We start from the raw sequence: 16,476 nt of genomic DNA, 5'->3' as shown, positions 1-16,476 counted from the left end.
TAAATAAATAAAAATAATAAAAGAGTTGTTTCATTTATAAACACCATTTATTAAAATCCTAACGGAACATCCCAGCGCGAGGCGCGTCTATGAGATCAAACTAACGGAAGAGAAAAAATATATTAGTCGTTGCCTCGATACAAAACATAACACTAAATTACCCGATAAGCACTATAAATTTAAGTTATTCTGACAAAGTAATACCTAAGTCTTATTTATAAGGCAAATCGCCTTAGATAAGCGTAATCGTTCAACTTAATTCTAATTAGACATATCAGGAAGAATGCTAGCAATATTAATAAATGAAGGGATGACGATCGAAATGAAAATAAAAGTGATAAATATACAGAAAGATTTGAAGAGGTATTTATTAAAGAAAGAATTATTTTAAATAATGTAAATTGGGATTTGTTTTAATAGGCATCAAGCAAAGTCATAAGTGACCATTACAGTATTTTATTTAATTCTTTCTTCGTTCATTATACAGTAGTCTCACTAATCTGACGTCTTCCAAATACAACAATTAAAAAACACGTGAGCAAGGAAGCAAGGACTACAATTTGCACAATAACAACTCTATGAAGGATTATTTTAAATCTGTGGTTAATTAATAGTATGCTTTATTTGTGAAAAAAATCTGTGTATTGTAAAAGGTCACTTGTAAACCCTAGCCACTGATAGCCTGAATCCTTATTTCAATCTCATAAAAGTATGTTTTTATATTTTAAATGTATTTTTTATATTAATTTATAATTGTACATTTTTTTCTCTTAGATAATATAAGTATATATCGTATTAATTTGCAATTGAATATATTAATTTAGATTCCACTATGTATTAAATTCAAATTATTATAACCAAGTATTTATATAAATATATCTATAATAATTATCTTCTTACTCAAATTGAATACATGAAACAGTATCGTTAATGAAATGTTTACAAAATTAAATTGACTCAAATGTTAACTCAATTATAAGTTTATTATTATAAAACGAGGAGTTTGAATTTATATTGGTATGACTTTAAAAAAAATGGTCTATAACATTTGAAAATGCATTTTTGATATTTTATTAAAGTGAATTTAAACCTTTTGTTTAACCTTTAAATTTATACAGTTGTTATTATTTTTGTTATCATCTCTGTAGAAAAAAATATAATTAATCTTAAAAATATATTTTTATCATTTGGCAAGTTAACACTGTAATTATGTAATTGTGAAGAAAAACTTTTTTTACTGAGTAATGCCATAACTAATCTGAATAGGAAAAAATGCCTCATTGATTATTCTATATAACATATGACTGGAATGTGACAACAAAAAATATTAACAAAATATCCATTTCATTGTTTAACATTTAGGATACAATACACATATTATATTTGTATAGTTCATTTATATTTTTCATATTAAGGTTTTAATTGATCTCTAAAATAATAAATTAGTATCATGCAAAATCAAAGCAAGTTAGCATGTTAATACCTCTATAAAGAACACCTCACACTTTTTAATAGAAAACATTGAGATCTATTAAAATATACCTTTTCATATAAAAAATATAATATTAAGTATTAATGATATTGATAAAGAAGGTATTTGACTATATAAAATTTACTTATATAATGATTTTTCATATATTGTTTAATTATTTTTATTTCTTTATAAAAATTATATGTTTATGAAATAAGATCTTTTGATTATTGATAATAGCAAAGATAATATAATTATAGTACTACAGTTGATCCTAATGCAGCTAAATACAAGTACTAAAATAGCAAAAATGGTAAATGGAAGTTAAAGAAACAATGTATAATATTATTCATCCCGGGAATGAAAGTGACTCAAAAAATTACAATTTATGGAAAATAATTAGAAAACACCACATACGCAATGACTCGAAAAATGAGGGGACGTGTCTTAACATAAGGTTCTCCATCCTACCCTGCTATATGGAAGATACAACATGAAACAAAAAAATCAAAGATTCTTAGTATATTTTTGGTCAGTTTTTAGCAAAATCAATCTACAGGTCACTTTCATAATTCATTTTGCAGATACAGTTTGATAACAGAATTATAATTTATTCTCATTTATAGTTTATTTACAAAGCACGATTGGTTTTTTGATGAAAATTGGTAATAGAAAGATTCAAATTAAATTTTCTCTATATAAAAAAAATAACTTAAAATATTATTTTTCCTTACATATTTGTCAATGGTTCATTTATTTTATTTATGAAATATGTTTTTTTTGTGAATTTATTCCAATAAATTAGCTGTATTAACATAATTGTAACACAATAAAATCAGGTAAATAGTTAATTGAAAATAAATTGATGATACAATTTTTTTTGTAAGATAAAAAAAAGTAAATAAAAAACATTTGAAGAATTTTCTTAAATGCAAAATAATGTTAACAAATATATTGAAAAAAGCAATGACAAATCCACTCTAATTAATTTTAGAATTAAAAACTTCTTAGTATTCTTTTACCACTCTTTTGTAATTTTATTAATTATACTACTTGTATTTGAATTTGTGTAGATGTTCATGTAAACCTAAAATATTGGCAGAACTTAAGAAAAACTATGTATATAGTCTTGACATGTACATGTATGTATTTTCTTGACATAGAAAGGACTCAATCCATATAATTATTTTCAAGCACTTTTTTATTTTCATACTTTAATAAAAAAAACTATAATAGAATCAAGTAAAGCCACTCAGTTTTCCATTAAGTTTAAAATTATATATACATTACACAGAGTGAGGTTTAAATTCACAAACAATGTGTCACACATCCAAGCGCCATTAAAATGGCATCTTATTAATATATTTAACATAAATTTATTTCATAAATGATAGTTGTATGGACTAAATTAGTGAATTGAATATAATAAATTAGGTTGTCGTGGTGCAGCAGCACAGCGCTGACTGAAACACGTTAATTGTTAATTCAATTCCTACTCAGACATTTGACGTTATTTTCATTTGTTAGATGCACAATGTTTAGAAAAATGGGTGGTATGCCCTGTATTGAGTTATACACCACCATTGTTGTACATCATTAGGTTCCCTGTGCTTATCCTGCTATAACCAGGAGAGTGTGAAGTTAAGTAAAGTATTCAATCAGCTAACAATAATACATTTGCCTCTTGCACAGAATAAAATATAAAAAATAATAATATATTATTATATTATTTGTGGATTGAGTACTTTCTGATGACATTGCATTAATTTAAACACAAAATGTACTTACATATATTTACAATAAAAAAAAAAAATTAAACAAATTCAATGATTTTAACGAATTTAACTTGCATTTCATTTATTCAGCCAACAAATACATTATTATTATACAAATACATTTTTATTATTTTACTAGACTTGGGGTCAAATTTTAAATATACATCCAAGTTAGTATAAGTTGACATTAAGATTTTTTTTTATTCTTAATTTAAATGCAAGATATAAATACATTAAAAGTTTTTAAATTATATATTATTTAATTATAGGAAATTCAACCTATCTCAATAATCAGTTCAATATCAATATATATATTAGCTAACTTCATGCATTGCATGAACTGTTAAAAGTCCTTAACTAGAAAAAAAATACTAATTGTACAAATAAACAATACTTCCATAAAAAGCGAGTTGAAATAACCATGTGTCACTATCAAGCTTAATCATGTCAAAGACAACATTAAATTTCTAAGTAAATTTAATAGTTTATAAACATTCACTTTAAGATAAATAAGTTATATGACGGATTAAATGTTTGTCGTATTCGTTCACTACACTGTCACTACTGCCTCATGACGTCACAATTCCATCATAGTGCATATATAGTATTTACAATACGGTTATAGGGTATTCACTGTGCATTCACGACGTCACTAATGCATATTTACGACGCCACCAATGCGGAACACTGCTCATTTATTACTTTGTCATTGTGCATTTACGAAGCCACTAAAGCGCAACACTGTACATTATTTACTTAGATACTATATACTAAGCCACTGATGCCCATTTACCACGCCGCCTGCACTATGACGTCACTGTACTGGATCTGGTGGTAGGCGGGCAGAACTAGGCGTGGCAGTGGTAGGCTGCGGACTCTTGTGCCCGGACTGCGGTGGCGTGGGCGGGAACACGTGCTCGTGGTCGTGAAGGTCGTTGTCGAGCTCTGATGTGTGGTCGTGCCTCGCACCCCCCTCCATTTCCAGTAATTGTTGGTACACTTGGTCCTGTTTGAATTAATGTATGATATTAATTGCGTGTGGTATTATATTTTTTTAACAAATCAAGTAAAATGTTTTGAAAATTATAATATACACATATTTTTACATTTCTTATTTGTTTATAGGTTATTATGAATAGGAGTGCAATTGTAGGTAAAATCTAGTTGAATATTGCAAGAAACACAAAACTGTAATGTTTTCACCTGGCACTAATTTATAAAATAAAAAAGTAGTGTTTAAAGATCCTGAAGTTACCCTTACGCCTACCCCTACAGATCTACTTGAATAACAACAAATACTCACAAACATGTCGAGGCAGACGTTGTGCGTCTGTATGCGGTGGCTCTCGTCGCTGTTGAGCGCGGGGCACAGCAGGCGCAGTCCGGCGGCGCGCTGCACGTGTTCACCGTCGCCGCCGCGCACCGCCTCCACGGCGGCGCCCGAGCGCGCCACCGCGTCCGCCGCCGGCGCCAGCCAGCGGTGGCACGGCGCCAGCGCCTCCCAGCTGAACCCTGCCACCCAAATTGTTAATAGACTGCCTATTATATTATAATTGAAAAAAGAAATTGTAAATATAAGAACCACTTGTACGTAATGATACGATACGCAACAAACAAAAAATATTCTAGAAATGATAATTAAAGTGTATAATCAAATATTTAGCATTACGATTATTAGTTTAGTTAAGCCTAGTTTTTATTTTAAATAGTTTAGGAATACAGTTGCTAAATTAAACGATCATTACTATGAATAGAACAATCATAAAAATTGTTTCATTTAATGTCATAAAATACCCTTGAAATAAATTCAAAATTCAAAATATTCTTTATTCAAATAGGCAATTATTATAAGCACTTTTGAATCGTTGAATGAACATATGAATAAAAAGGATATGAAAAATATATATAATACATATGAAAAATACTAACCAGAAACCCTTAAAGCCAATTCCTTAGTGAATATATGCGCGATAGCAGCCGCAGCGACCACACTGTAGGGAAATCTATTGACATCCACATGTAAAACTGCTAAATCGACCAATTGTCCACACACGACGAACTCCAACGACGAATATTGTGGAAAGACGAAAGTGTAACCACGTAGGGCATTAGCAGCGGCATCACTTTCGCCTAAAAGTCGGCGTTTAGCGCTGCGAGCTTCACTTCCCAACTGCATGTACACATTGAGCCAACTGTTAATAGTTATCGGCGTTATGCTCCACGAAAGGATTTTTAGGATAAGTAATTCTTCTAGAAGGATCTCTTCACTTGTGCACGCTCCGTCCGTTACGTACGCAAATTCACCTATTTTGGGCGGATATACTTCTTCTACTTTTGCCGCTATGAAAAGACAGGTTATGCCTGTGAAAGTAAATTTAGATTCATTAGTACATATTCATTTATAAGGCTTAGTTTGCTTTAAAATATAATTATTAACAATATTATTAATTATTAGGTGGAAAATACGACAGAAATTATAAGCCAGTTGGTTAATAATTTTATTAATTTATCTAAAGAACGTATACGTAATAACCAATTGGCGCTCCGTTCTCTTTGATTACCTCGCTAGGGATACAGCGTGAAGTTATCAAAAGAAAAATTGTCCCTCGATTTAACGACTTAACTTTTTGATAAAGAAAATTGCATTTTTCTAATCATAAAGTTATCCGATGTTATTCTAAAAAAAAAATACTAAAACAAATTACATAATAATAAAGTTTTCTAGGACAAATTTGCTAATTATGTAAAATTTTGGACTATAATTGGATAAAATATCCAAATATATTAATTAAAAAAATATATTAATAAAAATAAAATATTTAAAATAATTGGAAAAAATATAAATAACTCAAATAATCAGTTATAATTTACATACATATTTATCTTAAATCTATGAGCACGCACGCTATTTTGAGAGTATCAAACGTGGCCGAAATAGCTCAGTTGGGAGAGCGTTAGACTGAAGATCTAAAGGTCCCTGGTTCGATCCCGGGTTTCGGCAGACCACTTTTTACTGTTTTCTTAATATTCAAATAAATAATTTCTTAGGAAGATATAATTTTTAAAATATAATTATTATATTAACAAAATACTTAATATTATGAAATGATATGATTTATTATGAAATTATTTACTTTCATCAATAATTTTTTTCACAGCTGCATGTTATATTCTCCGCCAACAGGAAACCTAGTGTTGAGAGACTGTTCTCCATGCATTCTTATATTTTTAACCGCAGCGCTTTGCCTCGTTCCCTGAGCGAAGAAATGAACATATAAAATACTTCATTCCCCTGGGTGAGAATAAAACTCACAACTGCCGCGTTTATCACTGTGCCGCCACGACGACCCCAAATTAATACTAAGATATTTTGCAGTATTCACCTATGAGCTGCAAGCGTCCCTTTTGCACGTCGTCAGTGTTAGTCAGGTACCTGTCCACATAATCCACTGTCAAGTGGAATGTCTCTCTGTGCAATTTGTAAACTTCGCAAACCTGAAAAAGCATAAAGTAAAAATATTAAATTATTAATAATTTGGACAGAATAGTTTAAAACTACATTTTACAACTTACAAAGTAAAATAGGTTATTCCTTAAAATCTTAGTCAAACATAGCAAAATGTAAGGCTCTTAGATTATACGTACAAATATTTCAGCAAATTAATCACTCACATTCACTTTTTTTTGTTATTTCTTTCTTTTATAGAATTATTCCCTAAATAATTATTTTTAAATCGATTCCCATTCCAGGGAATTAAATATTTAATATATTCATTTTTCAGGAACAGAGTGTCTTAACACTATGTTCACCTGCCCATATTATGTGTACCACCCTATGTGCGGGATGCAACGTGAGGCTAAAAAAGTAAACTATTTTCTTGTGGGAAGGCGGAGGGAATCTAGTGTTATGACATTCCGTTTATCACTTTCCGTTCATTTTCTTACATATCACACTTTGAGTAGCAGAACTAAACGCCGCGCTTTATCTTGTTACCAGAGCGAGGAAATGAAAATGATTTCTTTCTCTGAGCATGGAACGCGTTTACAGTCAAGACAACCATTTACCCACGACGGTCTCTACTTTAAACAATAAATATTTTATCTGACGGAAGCAATGCGGTTTCACGTATCAATACAAATGTTTGGGAATCATTATATTTTGAATATTTACCGATGTAATGTTAAATTCGTAGTTAAAAGAACAACATTATTTAAAGATAATATTTAAAATTATCATTGTCATATTATTTTGTTTTTCGTAGCTTCCTACGAGAAGTTACATTCATAAAAAATAATTTATCTCTGCTTTTAGGCGGCTAATATTAGGTCATATTATTGCACAATGAGTTGTTTTATCTTTTTAATATTTTTATCTTATATAGCTTCACGCTGTATCCCATACGTAGCTGGGTATAAATAGGGAATCTAGCGTTAAGAGACTTCGGTACAATTAAGACTCTTCCTTTTCCCACTTTCCGCCGAATTCTGATTACAATAATGTAGTATATATATACATATGCATAATATAATTGAAAATCTGTTGTTTATATTAAATAGAATTATAATTATGTATGAACACGAATACTTATTCGCACAATTTGTTACATAAATTGAGTGTGTATGTTCTCTTTAGATAAATACAAATATTTTTTTATCAGCTTCACGCTGTATCCCGCACACAGCAGGGCTGGTAGAGGCAATCCGGTGTTAAGACACTCCGCTCTCCACTTTCTACGGAATTCCGGAGGCATTGCGTGTTGAGTGGCGGAACTCAACGCCGCACTTTGACCAGCCGCACCAGTGCGAAGAGTGAAAATATTAAATATTTCATCTCCTTCTCTCTAAACAAGGTCAACAACTCTCTCTCCACGTAAAAATGTCAAACAGCAAAAAATAAGGCTCTTGCATTACACGTACGTATTTCAGCCAATTAATCAATCATATTCACATTTTTTATATTATTATTATTATTTAAAATATGTTATATAAACAATTTCTTTATATTTGAACAAGTACCATAAAGTCCATCCTTTCTCTATATTTATCGTATTATCTACGTATTTTGTATGCACTAAGTTAAAATACAAAGTAATAATATTTCGCATACAAGCAGTCAAATGTTATTAAACATATCAAATGAGATATATTTTCTGTAGAACTTATTAAAATAAAATTAAATTATAGCTTTACAGATTGTACAATATTTTTTATTCAATAGATTATACGCAAAAAAAAATACAATAAATACAATTTTTTTTTGCAATTTCATACATCGAGTCAACTACTTGATGCTACGTCGTAGCAATATCGTAGCACTTTACTGGACAAAAGGCAACAGCAAATACCTCTTCAAAACAATGGAAAGTAAAGATGTATTTATAACTATGGCTAACTAAATAATATTTCCTCTTTTTTTCTTTGATTATGGTAGAAACGTTATGTTTGTATGTCGCAGTATCTAAAGATTTTTTTAAATATGAGGTTTTGAAAGTTTACCTGTTTTTCCTTCAAGCTCTTTTAAAACTAATATTTGAAACGTTAACGTTTATTTTAAAAGAGTAATATAATACTTGACTAAATATTATAAATTATTTGAAAAAATATATTTTTAAAATTTAGTTTGGTTAACTATTTTATGGATGTAAAATTATTACGATGAAAGTCAATTGATTTCAAATATAATTACAAAACGTTTAGAACTTATTAATCTGTACAATTGTTTACCGGTTTCCCCTCTCAACTAAGAATTGTATAACTAAATAAGAAAATGTATCAGATTACAACAATTTGCGACATGTTGATAATTTTTTTTTCGTATATAATTTGTTTATCAATAGTCACTACTATCTCTTAGATACGACATGTTGAGGCACGTTTATTGTTCCAATTGTGTTACCTGCATTATTTTTTATTGATTGTGTTACATTACATCTATGAACGCAAACTTGAAGCTGCGAATGAATGTCTTATTTTAAGAGTCACGGTTGTGGGATCGATCTCACTAAAGGGTTTTTAATAAGGTATGACAAAATAGGGCGTTGAGTTCCACTACTCACCGCACAATGTCGCGAAATTGGGTGAAAGATAAGCCCTTAAAACTCCTCCATAGACTATCCGTTAGAGAAAGTTAAACGCTAGGGTCAGCAAACCTAACGTGACCGTTATTTAGTATTTTTTTAAAATTTTTAACAATTGTATTTAAAAGTAACATTTAATACGATTTCCACTCGAGGGAAATATTTTTTTTATTTCCCCATTCTGATTCTGTCACTCTATGCGGAAAAAACCTAAAACTTAAAAAAACATCTTAGGGACATTGCAAAATAATACTAATTTATAGATATTGTTAAATTAAATCACTTATTAAGCAAATAGCAGGTACTTTACGTAATGATTCACGTCGCAAACTAAATGTTTGCTTATTAGCACTGTTAATAGCTTTTTGATATCTATTATATTTATTTTATTCAAAACGCTACTCCATTTATTTATTTATTACTCTTTAATTTTCTTCAAATAATAGCAGACGTGGTAATGAGAAAGTAAGAAAAAAGTAAATACCTACTAGAAATATTAATGAAAAGTAGATAAAAAGTAGAAGAGAGAACTTTTAACTGAAATTTCACCTATTTTAATACAACATAACTTATCTACAGTGTTGTAAGCACAAGCGACAAATATAACATTTTAGATTGTCATTCATATCATCATTTCTTACTACAATACTATGGCATTGCATAAAAATCTGTCTACAAAAAGAAGCTCGAGCCCGATGTACCGTTCAACAATTAAATAAACTGTACTAAAGAGTTAAAAATCAGGTTTTTGCGCGATCTCTCCCTATAGCAACTACTACACTTCATTGTTAGCGCACAGCTTTTAGGAAAGACGGGCTGGGAGCGACCGGTCCCGTTGTTTTACCGTCCAGCAACAGCTTAGATATGACGCAACTATACATAATATTCGGTAAAAATCAGCTTCACGCTGTTTCCCGCACACAGCAGGATAGGCAGAGGGAACCTGGTATTAAGACACTCCGTTCCCCACTTTCTGTCGAATTCTGGAGGCATTGCTTGTTGAGTGGCGGAACTCAACGCCGCGCTTTGCCTCGACGAAGCGAAGAAATGGAAATATAAATTTAAATAAATACCTAATATAAATTCGGTAAAAATATATAAATAAATAATAGTAAAACGATTTCAGCCTTTATGCTTCTGTTCTGTTCTTTTATTATTATAGCGGTCCGAACGGGTGAGCACTAATCACTTCGCCAATGTCACGTTATATAGAGCTATTTTATTTTGCATTTTTTTTTACATTAACATCTTACAGAATGATTTTTTTCAAGCATTTTATTTGGTGTTTGTGTAGTAACCACTAACGTATTTAAAAAATAGTTGACCTATTTTTATTTAATTATTTTTAAAATATATATATATAACTTTTATATGTTCTTAAGATCATTATTCTACCACTTTAATTAATCATTCATTCACTAATAATCAATAAGCATCAATTTTTTTTTAAAAAAAGTAAGAGAATTCGTTTTAATAAAAACAATGTTATAAGCAATTATATATAAAAAAGCAGCAAGTGTCGTATTTTGGCATTAGTACACGCTATATATAGGTTAGCCGAGCGAAGGTGTATGATAAATTCTGAGGCCCGGCGGCGTGCAGGGAGGCGTGAACTGCAAATCGACTAATATTATAACCGTCTGTCACTTATACCATTAACCGTATTCGAACCTACGGACGGCGGACCCCACCTTATCTTGAGCAAGATCTATTCATGAATAGGAATTCGTGAGGGGTGCAATACACGTCATGTGTATCAACGGTATTATAGACAAATGTTTAGAATTAAAAAATATATTTGACGAGCTTTCTTTTATAACTTTAGCCATTTTAAACGAGTGGAAAGAAGAAACCATCTAAGGTTCTGAGTTCGATTTGAAGGGTATCTTCATACATTATTAAGCAGAAGAAATCAATTACTTCTCTCCTATGAATTATGTTAGCTACATTACGTTTAGTTAGATGAAAACGAGTAAAAAAATATAACACAACGACGCCCTATAAGTGCTCTAAACTGACCGAATGCAAATAATGTCAGCGAAATAAATATGAAGGCTTATGAAACCTTACTAAAAAATAGTTTGTGAAGATAAGTATTTTCACAAAATCTTCGTAATATCTCAAAATGATATCAATGGCCATGAATGTGTTAAAAGAAATTCAAAAACTCCAAATTGTCTCATCCGACATACACCTATTTAATATTATTATAGTATAAAATAAATATTTCTTAATCTTACAATATAACATATAAAAAAACTATTTCAAGCATTATATTCTGAATCCAACAACATCACAATGCATCCACACCAGTGACTGATATTTAATCTTTCTTAGAAGTTTTAAAATTAGAACATTATAAAAAATCACACACGAAGATTTTTTTCTATTTATTCTTATACATATAAAATATACTTTTTTTAATTGATCTACAGGGGACGTCATATAAGAAGTTTAGAATTGGTTTATAATATACGAATGACCCTAACGCGGCTTCCTCCGCCTTATTTTTGTTATATTGTAGCAATAATGCAAAATCTTTACATAAATTGCAGCCTGTGTTATTCTGATATACAGAATATAAGCTATATAACTGTAGTTTCATCTAAATCTGTTCAGTAGTTCTTGGGTAAGCGTGGATCAACAATCCATCCTCACAAACCGCCACGTTTATAATACTAAAAGGGTATAGGTAGAGTCGAAATCGCTGAACGGCACAGACGAAGTCGCGGGTAAAATCTTGTAAAATATAAAAAATCACATTACTAAAGACGACGTAGAAATATGAAATTTCTTATCGTTTCAGGGCAATAGGAAAATGGCTGACTATCAACTGTTTATGCTTGTAGCAATTAACACTTTTCTAAATCACCTTAGATTGTTTCATAATGCGTAACCTGCTTTGCAAAAATATAGGAATATACTAGTGTTCGCTTGTGACTTCGCTACTAAGAACTTAATCATAGGAAAACAAAACGTGTGTTTTAATAATAAAGTACAGTAAGTAAGTAAGTAAGTACATGCATAAATTAAAGGTAAAAGATAAAAATAGAGAGTGGAGTGATTGATGATTTTTCTCTACGTAGCGCATATGCGGACGATTAGTGCTAAAACAATGTTAATTTGTATCAAAAATCGTGTGAAATATTATACACAAAGTAGAATTATGTCTCTATTATATGTATTCATTTAATACATCGCAACCGTAGTATTCAATTCGGATAAGACCTAATAGGAAAACAAAGTTCATAAACTTTGTAAGGAAGGATATCTATATACTAAATGATAAGGAATTTATGAATCTATATACAATGTGCAAGATAAACATCTGTTCAATATAAATTTTGCATTACAAACATAATTATATAATATAAATTTATCGCGTACATAAATGACGTCGTCGGTGAGACCAGTCGTGGCGCTCGCTGGGAAGCAAGCGTGCGACTGTAAAAGCAACTGGTTGTAGGTTCGCTTCCCACTCGTGGAAATGAAATATTTAGTATTTTCATTACCTCACGCCGGTAAAGAGGCAAAGCGCGACGATGAGTTCCGCCACTCACCACAATGTCTCCAGAATTCGGCGGAATGTAGAGAACGGTAGTTTCTCTACATACGAGTATATGTAATCGAAATGATCCGTTGCAGGTTGTTGGTTGGTTGGTTTATTAACACTTAACTACTAATTATTATAACTTTGAAGTACCTATTCTTAGCCACTCAAGGCAAAATTGTTTATATTTAAAATATATGTTTTCCATCTGTTTAAAAATCACGGCGATAAGCTCTGCGACAAACCGTACAATGTCCATAACTATGGACTAGGTTTTGTGTCTTTAACGCTTAGTAAGTAATTCGTAGATGTAAAAATAAATAAATGCATACAAAATAAGTTTAACAATGAACTTTGCTTTAGCAATAATGACAATCTAGAATAATAAAACGGTAACTTGATAGTTCTCGCTAGCGCATCTCGCATCGCCTAACCAATTTTAAATGAAGTTTACAGTTCTAAGTATTTAATAGCCTTACGCTGTATCAAGCACACAGCAGGGTAGGCAGGTAGGCAGGGGGAACCTGAGTACATAGTGTTAAAACACACCGTTCCCATCCAGGCATTTCCGTTCCCACTTTCCGCCGAAATATGGAGGCGCTGTGTGTTGAGTGGCGGAACTCAACGCCACGCTTTGTCTCGTTACCAGAGCGAGAAAATCGAACACTCAACCTTTCGCGTTTAGAGTGGCTTTTGCCCCTGCGCCACGACTGGCCTCAATCAAGTATTTAATAATGCGACGAAAACGTGTGTATTACATACGTAGGCGACATTAGGATGACATAGTTAGATTTTTTGCTATTCCTAAGATACGTGACGCATTGTGTTTGTGTATTACAAAATAAAACATGATTTTTTTTAATTCTCTTTATAAAGCAATCTTTGCAAAAAAAATTAAAGATCGATCGCTCATAATAAAAGGCAACACAATTACATAAGACAATTATTTAAGTAAGATTAAAGGTTCGTAAGCTATCTCCCAAATGAATCTAGACAGTCATGAAAATGGATAAAAAATACTAGAAATAGAACAAAAAGCGAGCTATAATGTACCTAGTAATAAGCACGTTGGCTCTGCAGGGGTCAATGAACCACGAAAAAAGGGGTCATTGCTACCAAAATACTAATACCCCATGAAAAATTACTTCATATAAATATTGCATAAATTACTTTATTAATTAATGTGCGATGTTGAGTTCCGCCACTCAACATGCAATGTTTGGGCAGATAGTGGAAAATACAGTGTCTTGACACAAAGTTCCCTTATCTCTTATAAAATCTAAATCTATGCTATCTGAAGCTACTTTTTTATAATAAATGTAAACCAAAGTTTTGTCAACTCACCACCAGCCCTGAAAGCAGCATGAAACAATAAAATCCTATTTACAACAGTTATCATCTATTCTTAAAGAATTATTTAAACAATAAATGAAATTTTATAATGTTTGCTGATATACTGACCTAGATTGTAGGTCAAAACAAAATTACAATGTAATGAATTGTTCTTTTTAACTACTTATTAGATTTAATTATTATATACTAAGCAAAAATATAGCTTAGAAGAAAATTGGCTAACTTACCTCATTTAACCAATCCAACAGAATAGCTCTCATTCTTGGTTGTAGATTTGGATGATTGTCAAACATATTAGGGTTTTTCTTCATGCAAGACCTGGCATCACATTCGCACATTGTCTTCCATACATCAGCAGGGTCTGCCCAGGACAGGCCTGGCAGAGGGCACTTCCTCTTAGGTGGAGTCGGGTAATGTAGCTTACTTGTACTGAAAAGCAATCTTTAATAACAAATCATACAATAAACTTAATAATAATAAGAATTTAAGAACCAACACTTACCTAGGCCTCTTATTAGAATGAGGGGTGCATTCCCCTCTAGCAACATTTTCTAATGGACTCAGTACACAATTTGGTAAGTCAGGTATACTCGGTGGGCTTAAGAAACTATCAGCATTATAGTCTATGTCTGTAAACACACTCCTTGGTTGGTCAATGCCCTCGTCATCACTGGAACATGATGATGACTCCACTATCACATTGTGTGATTGGTCAACTGATTCATCTTCAGACTTAGTGGATATCTTCACTGGGGGCATATTCTCAACCTACAAAGTTTTGTTTGTTACACATGGACACTTAAACAAATACAACTAGTATTATCAAAAATTAAATACCTCATCATCAGTGGAGTTTCTCTTTCTTTTCAAGTTGGTACGTTTCTCATTAATGTCACAGGAAGAACTGTAAGGTAATTATTAGTGTTTTAATATAGTAAAGCAAGGTCAGTATAAGGTAGTGTCTGATCAGCTGTACATACCCTGCTTGCGCCATATTGAGAGTTACTGATCAGCTGGCACAGCCTCTGATGTCTAAAACATTACAATGAGTTAGTGTGGATATGTATATTAATGATAATATAGAGAAAAAGTATAAATAATCATCCAAAATTACCGCATGTCATGTTCAAACCGCAAATAGGGTTATGTCAATTGACAACCGCGTTAATAAGAGGTAATTCCGAAAGTCAAATGAATAAAATAACAATATATGCATCGATTGAAGCTATAACGAACAAAAAAGTACCATATTCAATGTATTACTATAGCATTAGGACCACCAAATATGCAGCGTGCCCCCTGCTGGTTGGCGGGAGAATTTTTTTCAAGAGATATTTACGATTAGTTATAATAGTAAAATTGCAGTAAAAAATATTTTTTCTATCAGTAGAATACGTGCTTTATCATATAAATTCATAAATTTGTGTAAAATAATGAATCAGCTGGCGTAAAAAATGCCACGAATCCGTCACAATCGCGCGCGAAATCCTCCCGTCAGCGCCATTAGACACGTCGCTAGCTTGGGTTTCTCGGCCCTACCACTTTTGGAAATTGTTAAAAATAGCACATTATTAATATAATATGATCGTTTTTATTAATATTAAGATCAAATCACCTAATAAAAAGTTTTAAAGCTACATAAAATTCAAAACCGTTGAAAGCATAATTGGCTTAGCTTATCGCCTACCGAACGTTTATAACCTAATTATAGACGAAGGCATATGAAATATTTAATTTTAACCTTTTATATCAAATAGTTAAAATGTTCAAGAAGTCAAATACGAATTGCAAACATACCTGATCATTCACAAATGAATCCAAATTGTACAGAACAAAATATCCTCTAACACCACATATGTGATCGGATTTTCAAACACAATTACACTACTATATTGTCTTATTTTAACACAAATACAAGTTCAACACCAAATAGACACAAAATTGTTATACTTAAAGTAAAATTATGATTTTACATTCTCTTTTTCGGCTTTCCACGGCTCAATAACGCCCGGCTTTCCGCGCGAAAATGTCGCGGTAAAACAGCGGTGCCCCACTACACAACAAGCAGCTGACTTCACGTTTGTTTCTTCTGAAAATATATGTCAAATTAAACGCCATTTCATTTTACGAAGAAGCATTATAGTCCTGTTTAAATTAATTATTTTATTTTGTTCAATTCTTAAATAATAAATATGTGTTTTTTGCAAATATTTTATGATATTTTATGATTTATTACACTCATAATTATAA

General features: G+C 31.3%; 1 protein-coding gene and 1 non-coding gene across 4 annotated transcripts; one reads left to right on the top strand and one right to left on the bottom strand.

Moving 5' to 3' along the window:
• Nucleotides 1–25: 25 nt before the first annotated feature.
• CycE (cyclin E) lies at nucleotides 26–16,299 on the bottom strand. 3 transcript variants are annotated; one of them, XM_085191963.1, is made up of 9 exons: nucleotides 16,024–16,299; nucleotides 15,207–15,258; nucleotides 15,064–15,130; nucleotides 14,729–14,994; nucleotides 14,454–14,667; nucleotides 6,630–6,741; nucleotides 5,176–5,607; nucleotides 4,550–4,758; nucleotides 26–4,252 (listed from the first exon to the last, which is right to left on the bottom strand). In XM_085191963.1, the coding sequence occupies exons 2-9, from the start codon at nucleotides 15,218–15,220 to the stop codon at nucleotides 4,061–4,063; spliced, it is 1,506 nt and encodes a 501-aa protein (XP_085048089.1). In that variant the 5' UTR covers nucleotides 15,221–15,258; nucleotides 16,024–16,299; the 3' UTR covers nucleotides 26–4,060. The 3 variants fall into 3 exon arrangements, with proteins under 3 accessions (XP_085048089.1, XP_085048091.1, XP_085048090.1); XM_085191965.1 differs by having other exon boundaries at nucleotides 14,454–14,655; nucleotides 16,024–16,298; XM_085191964.1 differs by lacking the exon at nucleotides 16,024–16,299 and adding an exon at nucleotides 15,341–15,707.
• Nucleotides 6,175–6,247, top strand: TRNAF-GAA (transfer RNA phenylalanine (anticodon GAA)). Its single transcript has one exon. It is a non-coding gene; the product is annotated as a tRNA-Phe (tRNA).
• Nucleotides 16,300–16,476: the final 177 nt, after the last annotated feature.

Source organism: Heliconius melpomene, chromosome 10 (assembly GCF_056956725.1).
Source record: "Heliconius melpomene rosina isolate 202511_hmr_F chromosome 10, ASM5695672v1, whole genome shotgun sequence".
NCBI lineage: Eukaryota > Metazoa > Arthropoda > Insecta > Lepidoptera > Nymphalidae > Heliconius > Heliconius melpomene.
This window is presented reverse-complemented; position numbering and strand designations above follow the sequence as displayed.

Bases quoted from the DNA above. Each gene is read 5' to 3' on its own strand.
- CycE (XM_085191963.1), bottom strand. The intron at 14,668-14,728 runs GTAAGTGTTGGT...TTGTTATTAAAG, and splicing joins CATTCTAATAAGAGGCCTAG to ATTGCTTTTCAGTACAAGTA. The intron at 5,608-6,629 runs GTGAATACTGCA...TTACTTTCACAG, and splicing joins GGGACGCTTGCAGCTCATAG to GCATAACCTGTCTTTTCATA.